General features: G+C 43.4%; 1 protein-coding gene and 1 long non-coding RNA gene across 2 annotated transcripts in view; one reads left to right on the forward strand and one right to left on the reverse strand.

Annotated features, from left to right (window-relative positions):
• Nucleotides 1-1,385: 1,385 nt before the first annotated feature.
• LOC138406099 (uncharacterized) lies at nucleotides 1,386-7,946 on the reverse strand. Its single transcript, XR_011239752.1, has 2 exons — nucleotides 7,807-7,946; nucleotides 1,386-1,510 (listed from the first exon to the last, which is right to left on the reverse strand). It is a non-coding gene; the product is annotated as an uncharacterized lncRNA (long non-coding RNA).
• The window catches only part of LOC109640640 (heparan sulfate glucosamine 3-O-sulfotransferase 3A1), a 30,178-nt gene continuing 21,531 nt past the window's right edge, over nucleotides 7,923-16,569 (forward strand). Inside the window, exon 1 of the mRNA XM_020104746.2 lies at nucleotides 7,923-8,750. Within this exon, the coding sequence (XP_019960305.2) occupies nucleotides 8,224-8,750 (527 nt within the window). The 5' untranslated portion in view covers nucleotides 7,923-8,223. The remainder of the gene's footprint in view (nucleotides 8,751-16,569) is intronic.

Consider the following 16,569-nt stretch of genomic DNA (forward strand, 5'->3'; position numbering starts at 1 on the left):
TCTCCCAAAGGACACTGGCACCTGTGAGACTTCCCTGAGGACTTTAAATCCTCCTCCTCAAAATGTGTACGCAACATTTGCTCACACGGGTGAAAAATTATATACGCGTGAAGTCAAGCAACAGATATGATCCTTGGGTTTTATCAACAGTTACATTTGATAATGCAAATGGATAATTTATCCTGAATTATGAAAACCACACATCTACAGGAATGTGTGACGAGTGGCTCCGTCTCTTGCTCCGACATGAAGTCTGATGGAGCTAATTGACACCGCACATGAAATACAGCATCAAGCCTTTGGCTCAAACCTGTTTTTAGGTGAACCAGTGGTTGTGATGCGTGCTGAAATTCCACTCGCTTAAAAAAGGGAGCAATTAAAATGTTTTCATACCCGACATCACTGACGGTCTAAGCTGCTGGAAGTGCAACGAGCAGCGATACATTAATAATATTCTGACAGGCAATCATTTTCAAGCTTAAACAATCGTTTTGAAGCGGTGACAGCAGAGAGGTGAGGGAAGGATGAGCGGTGGCAGCCACAGATTTCTGATTATGCACCGCAGCTAACAAGGTATCATTTACGCTTCAGCTGCTGTTATTGAGTCAGAAATTTAATTAGACTTCAGATGAAGAAACAAAAAGGAGTCAACAATCGTCGGGTTAGGTTTAAGGCTCTAATTATGTAAAGAAGCACCACAGGGTTATACGCCGATGTTAACAAACTGTCTCCACTAGATATTTTCCATCTGATCAGGCGAGATCTCCTGTGACGTGAATGTCGCACAGTGCATTAGGAAAGCTGCTTTACTTGCAGTGAGAGAAGTTTATTATTTAACTGACAAAGAAAAATCACCTCAGAATATTGTTTCCTTCCCATCAGCACTGATCCCTGATATTAAACGTGGTTATGTTTCATACAACAAACTTTAGAAATTCAGCTTCCTGATGTGATTATACAAAAACTACTGGAAGGATACAGTGTGAGATAAGTCGTTTTTCATACTTTCCCTTGATTAATTAATGGATCCTGATTTAAAAAATAAATAGAAATCAGGATCTATTGAATTAAATGTGGTTTCATAATGAAACTGTTGGGCCTAATGGAGAGAGCACAAGATTACACAAACACTGTCAGATTAACACAAACCTTAACTGTTCCTGAGGATCTTTCTTTTGATGTGTGTGTATTTTGGTGGAACTTGATTTAATTTAAGGGACTTTGGGGCCTTGGTGGAGGTGTGTGCTCTATCAGTGCTGTTCTAGTTGTTTTAATCAATACCACGAAAATTCTAATAAACATTACAAAAGCATTGTAACCTGTTGCTTCCAGTTATTAGCGCTGCTGACAAATTGCTCCGTGGATTAAAGTGCCTCATGACATCAGCTGTGTGATCCTTTAATACATCATCTCGAGCAGACACGTTCTTCTCATTGCCAGTCGTCCCAGTTCTCATGACCTCTCTGACGTGGAGGGGCGGCAGGGTGTGTGGCGTCCGGCCTCAATGCACCTGAGAACAAAAAAACATTTTGAATCTGACAGCCGTAAAGGGTTTGAATTGATATTACGGCACACCTCATACAGCGGATGGTGCAGGAGGAGATGGAATGTCTGTGGGCTTAATGTGAGGAGATCAATCTTTTCCCAGTCACTTCAACCATCCATTTGTCATTAGCAATGGAGCCCTCTCCAGAGGTAAAGCAATATCCGCCATATCCAGCACCACGGTCTTATATATCGCTGCATCTCTGCTCATATACCCTTCAGGGAGGTCATTAATGGGGAGGAGTGTGGGCTGCGATCTCCAAAAACAGTCTCCATCCATACATCATGCCGCGAACCGTCAGATTTCCTGACTCTGACAGCGGCTACACCCGCCCTCCTCCGCTTTGCTTTGACTGAGAATTATTCTAACTTCCACAATAATCACACAGACTGAGGCTCTTGTTTGTTTTGGACAGCGTTCAGACTCTCACATGTCCATCACCGTAGGAGTCAGGGGTTTGACGACCGCTCAGAGCCGAGCTGGTTCATAGGCAGAGGTCTGAGGTGTGGTGCCTGGGGTTTATATCGCTTTCAAAGAAAATAGGTGAGAGGCGTCGAGAGCAGGCGCAGCGTCGTGCCGCTGGTGCGTGATTTGTACTATCTGTGCAATGCCTTAAAACCACAACGTCACAGATTCAGAGCTAGAGCCAATAGAATTTCCATATGGTCTCTGATACTGTCGTTTTTATTTTATTGACATGAAACATGGTCGTTTGCCAAAACAAAGATTGCTGCTGCTGCTCTGAATGTACCGTGCTACATCAGGCAAAGACTATTCAGCAGAACACGAGCACGAGAGAAACACAAACGTCATACCTTCTCTGCAGCAAGGCGGAAAAACACCTGATTCAACAAATCATCGCTTTTAATCGATTCTGCTTGAGCTCCATCATCACATTACGACAGCGAAGAGCATGGAGGGGTCCTGGCCAGATTTCAGGCCCTTACCCTCAATCAACCTTACCCACACAATTTCAGGCACAGTTAGCAACGTAGTTAATTCAAACTCACAGTTGGGAGATCCAGGCTTTGTGATTACGCGGCCCGGTGGTGGCTTAAACAACCTGCAGCCTAGCTGCTCTGTTTGGAAGTATGAGCAGATACTTATCTGCAGGAAATGGCGGATCAGACCTCCACATATTGCTTTTTAATGAACACGGCACGCCGCTGTCCGCTGTGGCTCTAATTGGCTCATGTGTAACACATCAGCTGCACCGGTCATTCGGATGCCAATATCAACCCCTTATCACCCGGACACCATCTCCACGTTTTGGCCCGGTCCCAGGGCACGACGCAGGGTCAGAAGGTGACATGGGTTTAATGATAAATGTCTGTGGGCTTAATGTGAGGAGTCTTTGGACATCGCACAGTTGGGAAAAGTCAGAACCATGTACTTCTGGCACTGATCGATATTTTGTTATATCCCACTGAGACGTGTTCACAGTTGTGGGGGTTGTTTGCTTCACTCCTCGCGCAACGTTTTAGTCGTTTTTTCTCTGATCTTCAACTTTGATTGTTTTCGTCATGAATATTTCATATCATTGAGAAATACTTTGATATTTCATTGGCTTTCAATAAATATCTTACTTTAAAACAAACCAGATTTTTCAGCTCCTGAGTAAAATTTCCCATGTGCAGCATTAAAAGCTTGAGTTTCATGCTTTGGCTTGACACTGAGTCACCACTACATTATTTTCCTAGTGGAGATTAATTTGGACAATCGCTCTCCTGTTTGCGATACAACACAGCAAGCCATATGTGCCATTAACCTTCTTTGTGCCCACACCAGCTTGTGGAGGAACCTGATTAACTGGCCCGCAGTGATGGATACACAGACGCACACAGCTCCTTCCTCCCCTTCGCTCCTCCTGCTGCCTGGCTCGTGATCAGCTGCATCCTGCTGCCTCTCGGAGGAAGGAATGTGACACAAACTGTGAACCACCACACACAGGCCACAGTGTAAGTGGCATCGCAAAGACTGCAAATACACGTTCTTTACCCCTCGCTGAGTTTAGACGCCTCCTCATCACCCATGAATTCACCCCGGTCCGTTTGTTGATGGGTTTGTTTGTAAACAGGATTTTGCAAAAACTGCAGGACAGATTTCTACAAAGCTTGGAGGTGTGACGTGTTGTGGGTCGGGAAAGAAGCTATTACATATTGGTGTGGATCTTGATCAGGGGGTGGATCCAACAATTGTTCTATCTCTTTGTGAAACATTGTGAGATAGGGTGCGTTTTTTTATATTTACACTGATTTCTCAGTGAGTTAATCCATGAATCTTGGTTTTAAAAATTTGTTTAGGGGACTGATATCGATGAGTATTTGAAACTAGACTGATTTATATTTGTTAAAACTTTTGGAAAAATGAATACAGGTGTAAAATGTGTTTATTTGTAAATATATTTATGCAGATTTGTGTTTCTTGCTAATTGAAACAAACTTAATTGGAGCTGAATCTCTTCCTAACAAATGTTAGAAAGCGTCCATCACGTCTCACCCCCCTCAGTAAACAAAACTCTGGAGATAAAGCGTTATCGGAGCGTAATTCCTTGTGTGCTTTTGCTCAAATTAGCTTGTATATGGACATTTTGGGACTATTTGGAGAAACGGCCCACTTCAGATGAACATTAATCTGATTAAGAGCAGGATTTATTTGTGTTTCCGTGCTCAATAGAAACTCTTCCTGTTCAGCGCGCGGCCTGCCAATGAGGCTGAAGAGCCCGGCCTCGATGAATGGCCAACAGCTGTGTATATACAGCGAGTACATTTCCTCTCGCTGTGAAAAAAATACACCCTGTTTGGGTAAATACAGAGTCACAGCTCACACACGATATACTTATGTACAAGTACAGTGAATATACAGTAGGTTTGAAGAATCTGGGTGGTAAGTATTGTTCTGTGTATTTTTATTTTCTTAATTTAGCTTTTAAATGGGCAACGCTACTTCAGGTCCACTCAAGATGAGATGGTTGTAGGAGACAAACGACTGGAGCCAGAGGTTTGTTTGGAAATGTGTGATGGTAGTTCGAGGAACATGTCATAAAATAAAAACCAAACAATTTCCACGTGTAAATCTGTTTTTTTTTCTACAAGCGGCATTTGTTTCGAAACCATGTTGTTGCCCCACAGAGCCTTGTAGGTTTTTCTTAACATTTCAATATCTTACATTAAGGTTAAGTTTTGAATTTGTATGCCACAAAACCAGACGAGTTGTCCAAAGGTGAGGATGAATATTGTCCCAAAAATAAAAAATAAAAAAAGGTAGGATTCTATCGCCACAGGTTTCAGGTCGAGAAACGTAAAGCCATAATATAGGTAGTAAAGATGTCTCCTCCAAAGTGACAGCTCCCAAACCTCAGTTCATAAACCTGTCTGGAGATTATGTGCATGGCTGAGACGCTCAGTCTAAATACTTGGCCAGCTCAGCGGTGGAAACAGTTTGTGCATGACTCGATTCACACTGTTGATGTTGCATCGGAGAACGCTTAATGCACCGGTCTAGGTACGGTCCATACGTTTCTACGAAGCAACGCTCGGACTCAGCTAATTCTGCTGCTCCTTATTTGGCTTCCTCCTGGCACACGCTCGCTTTCCCATGGCATGCCCTGAGAATTTATTCAATATGCAAAGTGAATGCAACATTGTGTTCAAACAATAATAAACGGTTTGTGTTTGCGCTCCCTTTAAACTTAAAACCCCAACTCCGCATCCAAGATTCCAAAACGGCTGCGTCAGTGTAACCATAGCGCTGCAATTTGGATAAATAGTGAAGATGAAAGCCGAATTACGTTTTTACATGCCTTCGAGACTGCTTGCACATTTTTCTAAAAGCACCGATGTCTGGGTGTGTAATTACACACTAAATGCTGTTTTTTTTTGTTTTTTTTTAATGGAAGTATGTGTCGCTGCACAAACATTAAAACCCGACTGAAAATGGGCACATTGCACAAAGGCACGCCCCAGATTTAGAGTCCCTGCACAGACGCCACCGAGCACAACAGTGCTATTAAACTAATCAATGGCCTTTATCAGCAGTTCCTGGCTTTTTTTTTTGGCTGACAGTTTGAGTACATCCTCTGAAAATGAAGCCACGTCTGACCCTTTCCACAACCCCATATAAATGTGATATATCTCTGACGTGTGGGCAGTTGAGCCAAAGTGATTTTTCTTTCTCACGTTGTTTCAGTTATAATAAATTTGTGAGGCATTAAAGAGCACGGTCAGAAGTGGAAAGTAACTTAATACATTTACTTTAGTTCAGTTTTGACGTATCGCTGAATCATTTTCATTTTGTGCTATTTATACATGTCGGAGGCGAATATATCCACACAACTACCAGATTTCATTTGAGGCAGATGATCATTGGGGTGGCTGTGGCTCAGAGGGTAGAGCGGGTCGTCCACTAATTAACTGCCTTACATGATAATAATAATGTATATAACTTGTGTATAATAAATATAATAACAGTATAACTCACATAAGGTCAGTTTTTGCATTATGATGTATTATGTTTTACTTCTGGCAGGACTGAGAATACATTGCAGTACTGCTGTACAGTTTTATATATATATATATATATATATATATATATATATATATATATATATATATATATATATATAAAGGCACAAACAGAGAGAGAGACAGTATAACACTTGAAATGTGGCCGGTCCGCATGATGACAACTTTCATTATTTTCAGTCATGCAGACTTAGAATGTAGATTTTTTTTATATTGTGATATTAATAGTTTTACTACAATAAATATTCAGAGTACTTCTGCCACCTCTCTGTAAAACTTTCACTAACTACTAAAACCTGGAGGAGAAAGAAGAAGGGAAAGTATTTTGCATTATCTCATGGCATGAAGAGGCTGTGACTCTTTTTAAGCATCGCTATGCAGCAGGATTTGAGCTGGAGTGTGAAGCCATCTGACCTTTGTGAGGGAATCGGACGGTGGGTGTCTTCGCGGTTGTTTGAGGGGGTTGAGCATCTCTCCAGTGTCAGGGGGACAGAGAAAAGACACGGGGTGCGACTTGTTAAATGCAGGACACCCCCTTCCCTCCCTCGTATTGTTTCCACAACATGGGGGACATCTGGCAGCGGCAATACAACCCAGTGTTGAGGTCTCCATCCTCTTTCTAAAGCAGTGAGCTGTGCAGCATTGAAGCACTGTCGGCATATTCTCATGCTAATACTCAAAAGGCAGCAGCAGATGTGAAACATTTGGTTCTGTTCTTGTTCACTTGTAAAGAAATAATGTGGCCGGTTATCGTTCTGTCGCTCTTTTTTTTGTTGTTGTTCTTCTACGTGTCATAAAAATGAGTTCATGGCGGAGGCCATCGTCTTTGGTGGGCCGACATAAAGCCGCTCGCTTGTGGATTCTCTCGGCGGCAGAAAATGGTCTCGCTCATGTTTTAAAGATCTGATGAATAATTCGTCAAAACAAGCAGCTACAGTGGAAAGTTGTGGGGACGGTGCGCTAAACAAACATCTCTAAAATTACCCCTGTGAGCACAACAGCAGCTCCTACATGCTGCTCTGCACAGTTTGTTTCATGTGTGAGTTTTACACTTTTATGCACTTTTATGTGAATTCCAGCTGTTTATTATTGATTTTAATTCAAATGTACATTCCTGTGCTCAGGTGATGGTTTAAAAATAGATGTAAATTATGTCTTGTGCCAGTTTTACACTTTATACTGTGTGTTGTAATGTGTGTTATTGTGAATTTAAGTGTATTTGTTAGTGCTTAAAATGAATAGTTCCATTCTTATGCGCATGAAAATAAGATGTCAGTGATGTCTGTGAAATAAATGTATTGAAATGTGAATATTCAACAATTTTGTAGCACGTTTGCGAATCTGTTTGAGCTCTTTCTGCAATATTTAACTATCATTTTATTTTGTGAATGTTCCTCGTCTTCCTGGAGCCAAGTTTTTGTGTTGGTTATCGTGAATTGAAGTGTATTTGTTAGTGCGTAAAATGAATGTGTCTATTTCTGTGCACAGGAAAAAGACACTTTAATCATTGTGTGAGTTTTATACTTTTTTTTGTGATGTGTTATTGTGTTTTTTGTCAGAGCTTGTGATTTATGTGTATTCCTGTGCAGGGGCCATAGATGAAATGTGCAGATCTCAGCAGGTCTGCACATGTGCCTCAGTCGTGTTTCATTCTGCATTATTTAATCACAACTTTTTTTGAGTGCCTGGGAGATTCACTCTTAATTTGGCTTGGATGCTGAGTGTGTCCCCGCCTACCTGGATCATCATTGGCTCCCGGGTTCCTCTGCCTTCATCCCATTGGCCAGAGACGTGTCCGTCCAGCATCCTGACGTGTGAGACAAGTTTACAACTGTGCACACGTGCAGCTGGTGCATCAGGGTGACGGTGGAGTGATCAGAGAGGAAGGAGAGGAGAGGTTCTCACTGTGTCCAAAAAAAAAGAAGAAAAAAAGCACCTGTGCGCTTTTATTGTGAAAGTCTGCCTCCTCACCTGTGCGCAGCAGGTACCATAAAGCTCCAGTTTGATTCTGGAGCTGGCGGGAGACAGACGTGTTTTCCATTCACCGCACAACCGTGGATCAAGTCTCTCTCTTCGGTTTCCTCATGGAGAGAAGGCTGAGCGATGTGCGCCTAGCATGGCTGTGGCTCCAGCAGCGACCACCCAGGGACCGGTATGGCTTTTAGCCGCATCCGTAAACTGGACGCCCCGTCCCGCGGCATCTTCCGGAGAGCGGCGGTCATGCTCGGCTCCCTCCTCGCCTCTCTCTTCCTCCTGCACTGCCTCACCGACCGCTGCTGCACCACCACCCCCGCCTCTGCCTCCACCTCACCGGGCCAAGCCTCCTCCGGGCGGCTCTTCGAGGACCTGAGGTCGCTGAGGACCAAGCGGCTGGTGTACGAATGGACCCCGGGGTCCGCGCGCTCCTCGCCGGTCCTCGCAGACCCGCTGGCCGGGGAGTCTCTCCTCCTGCCGCCTCCGGATCTAGTCGCCTCCAGGAAAGTGTCGCCGAGGTTCGCGGGTAAACTCAGTCCGCTCGGGGAAGGGAGCAAGAAGCTGCCGCAGGCTCTCATCATCGGGGTGAAGAAAGGAGGCACCCGGGCTCTGCTGGAGTTTCTCCGGGTTCATCCGGACATCAGAGCCGTGGGAGCGGAGCCGCACTTCTTCGACCGCAACTACGAGAACGGACTGGAGTGGTACAGGTGAGCGCGAGGAGGAGATCCCTCCAAGCTGAGTTCAAACACTGTGTTAACCCACCAACATTATTTACACGAGCTGAAATCCACATTATCAAACTGACTAAATTAATTACATATATTTTTAAAATCTTGGCTCGACTCTGTATTAAATTGTCACGATGATAAATTATGTTTGTTTTTTTTTTCCCCAAAAAATTTCTACAACTACACATCTGAAACAGATTCTAGTCTCCATGACCCAGAAATCTTTATTTAACATCTCACTTGCTGCTGCTCTGATGATTTATTACATCCACTGTGCTTTCATTAGATGATATCAGGCTGCTGGTTTTGCTGCAGATTTTAGAGTTGACTGCCTTTAAGTGACTGTGATCAGAGCCCTGACTGAGTCCTCTGAGGAATTAAAGACAGAGATAAACCAGAGTATTGGAATAATTTCCATGAATTGTAATTTTGAATTAATACCTCATTAGTTCAACTGCTTGGGAAACTTCAGAAAAGTTTCTGTGCTGTTATTTTAAATGAGACTTTATTTCCTGTCTGAGACTTACTTCATAACTTTTACTAGACGATATTAATCAAATTAATAATTAGGTTACTAAAGGGGATTTTTCTGACACTGTGTATTAAATCATAATTAACATCTAATTTAAACAGTGAAACTGCCAAACTTTAGTTTAGATTTGTGCACTGTTTAGAAAGTACTAAACCAGAAGTTGAAAGAAGAATATTTTACTGAATAGATTTACAACAAAGTTTATAATATTTGTGGGAAAAAAAAAAAAACTTTTATTACTTTTTAAATTAATTTTGTTCACAGCCCTAAATATTGGAAAGAGTCAGCACATTTTTATCAACAGAAGAGAAACTTTTGAGAAACTTTTGGATGAAAGCACATTCACTCCTCGGTCCTCAGTGGGCTCAGTTTTTCCCCCCCCCCCCCTCGTCCAAGTTGAATTTGTGATTGATTTCATCTGTCAGTGTGTGTGTGTGTGTGTGAGTGAGTGTTGTGTGTTCACAGTTCCGCAGGCCGGTGGGGAATAAGCTCTGTGTCTCCGTGGCTTCTCTGTCTAATGGGGCATCGCCGACATCGCAGCTCTGTTATTAAGAAGGATTAGGGCCATAATGAAAGGTTACCTGAGTGTCTCAGGAGGTGTAATTCACCTTCTGATTGAGTTAACGCTGCACACAGCACCCACTAAAAGCTCAGAGACAAAACTTTTACTCTCGCTCACCGACAACTCCCCCCGGGGCTGACCCTACTCACCCCCTCTCCTCCCCCCAAAACACTCTGGCTCTCTCCCATCTCCCACTCACACACCTCCCTCTTTGTGCCTCTCTGAGAGTGAACATTCTCTTTTCGCCATCACTCTTTCACACCCCTCTGTTTACCTATTCATCCATTGTGGGGGTTTATATCCATGAGGGTCCCATCTATCCCGAGGAGTTGCCAAGATTCCCTGGAATTTGGACCGTGCCTCCGAGGACAGGCCTCAGTGCCGCTTTCGCCTTAACGCTGTCCATTTAAAACAGAGGGCGCTTTGAATTGAGAAGAGGAATAAATAACAGTTAAAACCGCGCGTCTCACTCTGCAGGAGTTCATCTTGTCAGCTGTCCTCCGCGACGTCTCCGAGTCTTCCCGTCGGTAGCTTTTGTGTGTTCGTGGAAGCTGTTGATTGAGTCGCGTTCATGTGGAGCCGTTGGCTTGGGTAGACGTGCACTTCAGGGGCGCTCGTCAAAACCAGGAGGTCGGTCTGATTTGCGCCGCGAAGAACCTGACGGGCTCTTCGTCAAAATCGTCACATTCTCGGTGTGTTTCAGGGCCGCAGCTACAGCCGTGACAGCTTCAAGGCTGCGAGGACTCGTGAAACTCGTCCGATGCTCGACAGTTTAAAAGCAAACATGCTGAGGTTCGAGAAACAAACTAACAAACTAAGAATACTAAGGAGCAGCTCCACGCGTGTCCTGTGCCATGTTTAATACTCCTCAAAACTAAAATGAAATATAAAGAACAACCTGTTGGTGTTTGTGCAAAACAAGGCCTGCGTTTCTGTGTCTAATCACTGTGTCCAATTTCCCTGAATTATGCCATTCCCTTCATTAGCAACAGTGAATACTTAAAACGTGGAAGCTTCCGTCTCGGGAGACTCTTTGTTTATTGTCGAGGCTGATATGTGTCCTCAGCATGAATCACTCGACTCCGTCCCGGTGGGAACGTGTGGAACATACTTTTAACACCTCTAAGCTCCTAATGTGACGTGGCAACATCTACGACTCGTCTTTTTCCAGCTTTCCCAGGAATTATACTCGTCTGGCTTGTTATGGGAATTTTCCATCAAGTCAGTCGCACACCCGAAGCTGTGATGAAAAAGAAAATCTGTAATTTACGGAGACATGGCTGTCAGAGCATGAAACACTTTAAATGTTTAACTTCACTTGTTGTCAGATACTCTGAAAAGTTACGTTAAATTATATTTTCACTATCTGCATTTCTTTAGTTATCAGTGAAACCTTTATTTATGTTTATGTTAGTAAATCTGCTCATGTGGAACGGAATCATTTTTGCTGAATTGTATTTAATAGAAAAGAATATTTCTTACCTGTGTGATTCTTTGTTGGTTTTTTTGTTTGCTTATGAACAAGATTATGCAAAAATAACACGACAGATTTCCACAAAACTTTGTGGAAGGATGTGATATGAGTGAGGGAAGAGACGATTACATTTTGGTTTGGATTCGCGGGTCAGGTGTCGAACTCATTACGATTCTCTATTTTTTTAACTTTGTGAGATACGAAGTTTTTGACATTTTCTCTGATTTCTCAGGGGATCATTTATAGATCTTGATGAAAAAAACTCAAGCTTATTGAGGAGACTGGTTTTTAGAGGCTAAGTGTATTTGTTCTCTTCTAAATGCCATTCTAAATTACTTATTAAATATATTGGAAGTATTCCAGAAGTTCCAGTTGTGTACTTTTGGTAAAATCAGGCCTTTTGTCGAACGGGGAAACCGACGCCCGGGCCGCTCGCTCCGTTCAGCCAGTGTTCCGTTTCACTACACATTTCTCAGTGGTGTATCTGTACAACCACACACAACCTGTCGGGCTTTTGTGGAGGAAATGGACACTCGGAGTGAACAAGGAGGTCAAGCACAAACAGTGTAAACTAAAGCAGAGGTCCATGCCGTGTAGTCGTCGCCATTATGTTTTAGGTCTACTTAGGTTACTGAACGCCCGGTTTTCACTTGTCTAGACCCAGCCACCGCTGTTTGAAGTCTGCAGACCGGTTGGATCAGGCTTCACCAGATAGATCCCGTAATGGGTTAATTACCCTTCAAAAAATACGTGTGACCCATTAAAGACGAGGACAAGGTGCCTCCAACTCCGCCACACGTATATTTATCTAGATACAAAGACCTTTAGTAGGAAATAAACAGGAGTTCGGTAGCTTATGTATCAGCAAATCTTCTATGTTAGGTTGATCACAGTTGTTGTTTCCCTCGTCTGGTTCTTCTTGAAAGTTTCCTTCATGTGTTCAATATTTGAAACCATGAGAAACCAAATGAAAAGATCGTGCCCGGCTAGAAAAACTGAAAAGTCACGTTGAATTAGGGGTTTCCCTGTTCATAAAACTGGCCTCGTTTGAAAGGATGTTCTGTAATGGTAATAAAACAAAAAGGGTCTTAATCATACAGTAAAAGCAGTGATCCAGTGGATACTTTGTGTGTCAGAGAGCAGTGCTGTGTAGCCTGGTGTGTATTTGTGTGCAGCTCAGTGGACTGTGAGCCACGGCAGCTTCAGATGAGGATGTACACAGAAAAAATGAAAGATTGTACGTTAGGTTTTTCCCGAATACGGAGACAGAATTGTAAATGTAAGGATTCAGATTTATTTATACATTAGTGATTAGAATTTTCCTTTTTCAGACCAGACATTTGTCGAGTGCTGTTTAATGCGTAAAATGCTGAATTCTCAACAAATCAAATGAGGCCGATTCGTAAATGTTGGCTGTCTCACAGCGGGTGTCAGTTAATTGGGTGGCAGAGTTTAGACTGTGGCCTTGTTCGTTTCTGCCTGACGCTTGTACTTGCCATTTTGAGCGTGGGGACGTTTGGAGGACCAGTGGAAAGCATGACACAACTGTAAATGGGAGAGGCTCCATGTTAATAGTCACAAAAATTACTGACGACTTCTTCAGCTGGTGGACTTACAGGATAATAAAGTTGTTGTAGAAGTCACTTTATAACAGCGGGTCCTATAAATGTCTAAACCAAAATTGTACGACACACGACACAAGTTCTAAAGTGTGCGCACATGTTTATTGTGTATCTGCACCAGGTGGTAACAAAACCACACACCAGCTGAAACACGAGGCCAAATTTAACTGTGTGTGTGTATGTGTACACTATAATTCCATATTTATGTCAGCACACAAACTGCAACCACCTCCTGTGTGCTCTTGGCTCTCCCCCCTGCCCTTGGTAATAATCCGGCCAAGAAAACAGGATTGACATGTTCCTCACAGTGTCAAATAGAGCAAGTGAGTTCAAAATAGTTTTAGTCTTCACCCCTCGGCCACTCTATACCCCAACTCTAAAATATCTCACTCACCTATCTGGATTTATGTAACCGTATCAGCCAGAATCATAAGAAACATCCTGGAATGTATTTTTCTCGTGTTATTTATCTGTGAGTGCAAACCCTTAAAACTGTATCTCCACGGTCTCTTTATAGAGACTTTGAAAGGAGATATTTGTTTTAGAATTTCTCCACCGCACAGTCGAGATTTTAAAAACAGATTTAACTCATTTCCCCTGATTCACCCCTGTTTGATTTATCCTGTTTTTGCCTCTACGTTGGAAAATACCAAGCAGTAATGGAATATACTTAAAGATCCCTCAAAATGGTTTTGGATGGTAATGGTTTTTAATTTAATTCAACATGTTTCAGCATGAAACAGGATGTTGGAATTAGACTTACTTTGGAAGGGAGAGGCTTTTTTTATGTTGGGACATTAAATCCGGCAGGTCTACCTTCAAGTTTAAAATAAAGTCCTTTTCATAAGAAACCAGTTTGGGCTTGTCAGCCCCAAACTCTAGGTACTTAGAAAAGTTAATACAAGTTTACGAAAATGCAAGGTTTTTGATGATAATGAGAGGCGCTCAGCTACATCTGCCAACACAGGATGGCAGGTGGAGTAGGGAGGACTGGCTGAGGTGGAAGGGTCACGGTGTGCGTTGCAGAGGGCGCACACACACAGCGGACGTAACGTGATCACCAGAGACCTCCTGAACATTGGCTCTGAGCTGCCTTTGGATTGTGAAAGTGATTATCGTAGGGTATAATTGTAAAACCGGGAAGGCCACCCCCCTGCTGAAGGCATGCAACCCACTAACGACTGCAGTCCTCCCCACTCCTCGCCAACTCCTTGACCTCCGCCACCCTTTCCGACATCTTTGCATGCCCTTAGCAGCTGACCCTAGGAGGCCCCATGCAGGGGGAGGTAGATAGAAGCAAGGGGACTATCCACAGTAGTGCCTGTCAGCAGCTGCCCTCTGGCATCCAGGGAATCTGCCCCCCTGATGGTGGGGTGAGGACAGGCAGCAGGTGCAGGGTGCTCTGTAGACACCACCTGGATCTCCACCAGATGCTAACACCTGATGAATTCACCTGACGCACCTAAAATAAGAGCTGTTTGTTGTCGTCTTACAGCCGAGCAAGTGGAGGGGAGCTCTGTGTTTTCTGTGGTGCAAATATTTCAGGTGTCAAGGATCAGGAACTTCGAAGGGGCTTTGATGAACATGTGAAGAAATGGAGTGTGATTGATCACAGTCAGGAGGGTCGTGTCGAGGGCTGCCACAGAACGTGCCACCCTCACAGTTCACAATGCCAACAGATGGTACTGTAACATTAAGATCGGGTTACATTGTTTCTAGGTTTCGGTTGTTTATTCACTTTTGGGTTTCTGTGTACACTCGTCAGCAACCTGTTTGACCCTGTCGTATCTTGGGCCCATTCAGCTTAGCAGCTGTTGGTCCTTTTATGAGGTATTAGCTCCAACATTATGAAGCATTTATTCTGGGATTCATATTTCAAAAGGAGCGCTGGGGGTCACTTTTTATTGTTCTTCGGCTATATGGAAATACGTCGCTCTGGAAAGCTACAACACACTGTAATCATCCACATGTCGTGTCGTATTTGATCGATTGTAACGTTATCGTTTCTGAAGTTGAGATTTTTGACCTTTTTCCAGACATTGAGCTTCACGTCTTCAACTCAGTTTTCTGTTTACAGGCGATATACCTGAAGAGCTTTACTAGTTTAGTGGTTTTCAAGCAATGCCCACGAACCTCAGTGATTTATTTCCCTGAACTTCATGGAAACCTGCCAGGTAATATTTTCTAATATCACAGCAGTTGTGCCTTCAGGCACTTTACAAGCAGTATGACTGAAATGAAAAAAGGAAGAATCATGTTAGCAATTTTCTTCCTGTACTAGATTTCTGTTCCTCTATGTTTCATTCTTTTCTTCTTGGCAGTCCAAGGTTGATGGAAGTTAAGTGTTATCCTTCTACAAACAAAGAGAGACTGTAACCCTATCATTTGGCACCAGAGAGTCAAGGGGCTTTATACCGAACTGCTTCAGCTCTCTTCGTAGAAGCGAACTAAACAAACCGCAAAAAACAACCGCCAGAATTCATGCATATCAAGACTTTCAGAGGATTTGCCAGAGTGCTTTAGGATTTCAGAATTATGCAGCCAAACCCATGTTATTTGGGCACAGAAGGGCTTGGTAAATGATGCATGGATAGAGCATATACGTGTTACAGCCCTCAGTGGTGCGGATTGGCAGGGCAAACCAACGCCTCAGCGTGATGGATCTCTCTTTCCCATCTTACAGGCAACAGCTTTATCACAGGACAGGGAGCCCTCCGTATTTTCCACCAGAGAGAAAAAGACAGAGACAGACCGAAAGTGAGGGAGAAGCTGAGCTATGGAAAGCCTGGGAACCAATAAAAAGAAGGAAGCCCTCTCCTCTTGGGTCCTCCATTTTCCGTTACAACTGTAGTGTTTTCTTTACCACATTTTTTTTTCCTCTGGCACACATCTCATTCCTATATTTCAAGTCCCCCGTAAAATTAAAAAACATTCAAGTGTTTACTACTCAAGGAAGCTCGTCTTTCCAGCCCTTAACTTCCATTCACTTAGCAGGGAAGTGTTTTACCCCTTTCAAGGGTCTTTTTAAGGTTTACTGACCAAACATGGAATTGTTTTCCTTTATACTCGTGTGCTTAAAGGCACGGGCTGTGACACACTTGCCATGTCTGCTATCTGCAGCTGCCTGTGTGGCGATAGGATGGCACCAAGCATCCTCTTTCTGTTGCTCCAGTATGGCACGGCCAGTGCCAGTCGCCTTGGCAGCGTCCACCCTGCAGACAGAGACATGGACAGAGGCTATGCCAGACAGCACCTCAGGCACAACCTCTATTTGACTGCCCAACCTCTGTCTCCATGCAAAACACAGAATTATACTGTAGCCAAGACTGAGACGTTTGTGTGTGTTTCTGAGTGTGTGTTGCTCCATCGACAATTAGGGATTGGCATTGTTTTGGCACGGCCGCCAAAGAGGCCAATGCATTATTTCCTTCAGATGTTATTTTCAAGCTTTCAGCACTGCCACTCTGATGTATTCTGTATATTCCTGCTAGATGGTGAACAAAGAGTCGCGTGGTGGTGAAGAGAGAAATAAAACATGCTGAAGATTAGGGCTTGGCAGCGCTGTACGCCACGACCAGAAATCCTGCACAATTTTTGAAACAGCTAAT

The sequence above is a fragment of the Paralichthys olivaceus genome, chromosome 21 (genome assembly GCF_024713975.1).
Source record: "Paralichthys olivaceus isolate ysfri-2021 chromosome 21, ASM2471397v2, whole genome shotgun sequence".
Classification (NCBI taxonomy): Eukaryota; Metazoa; Chordata; class Actinopteri; order Pleuronectiformes; family Paralichthyidae; genus Paralichthys; species Paralichthys olivaceus.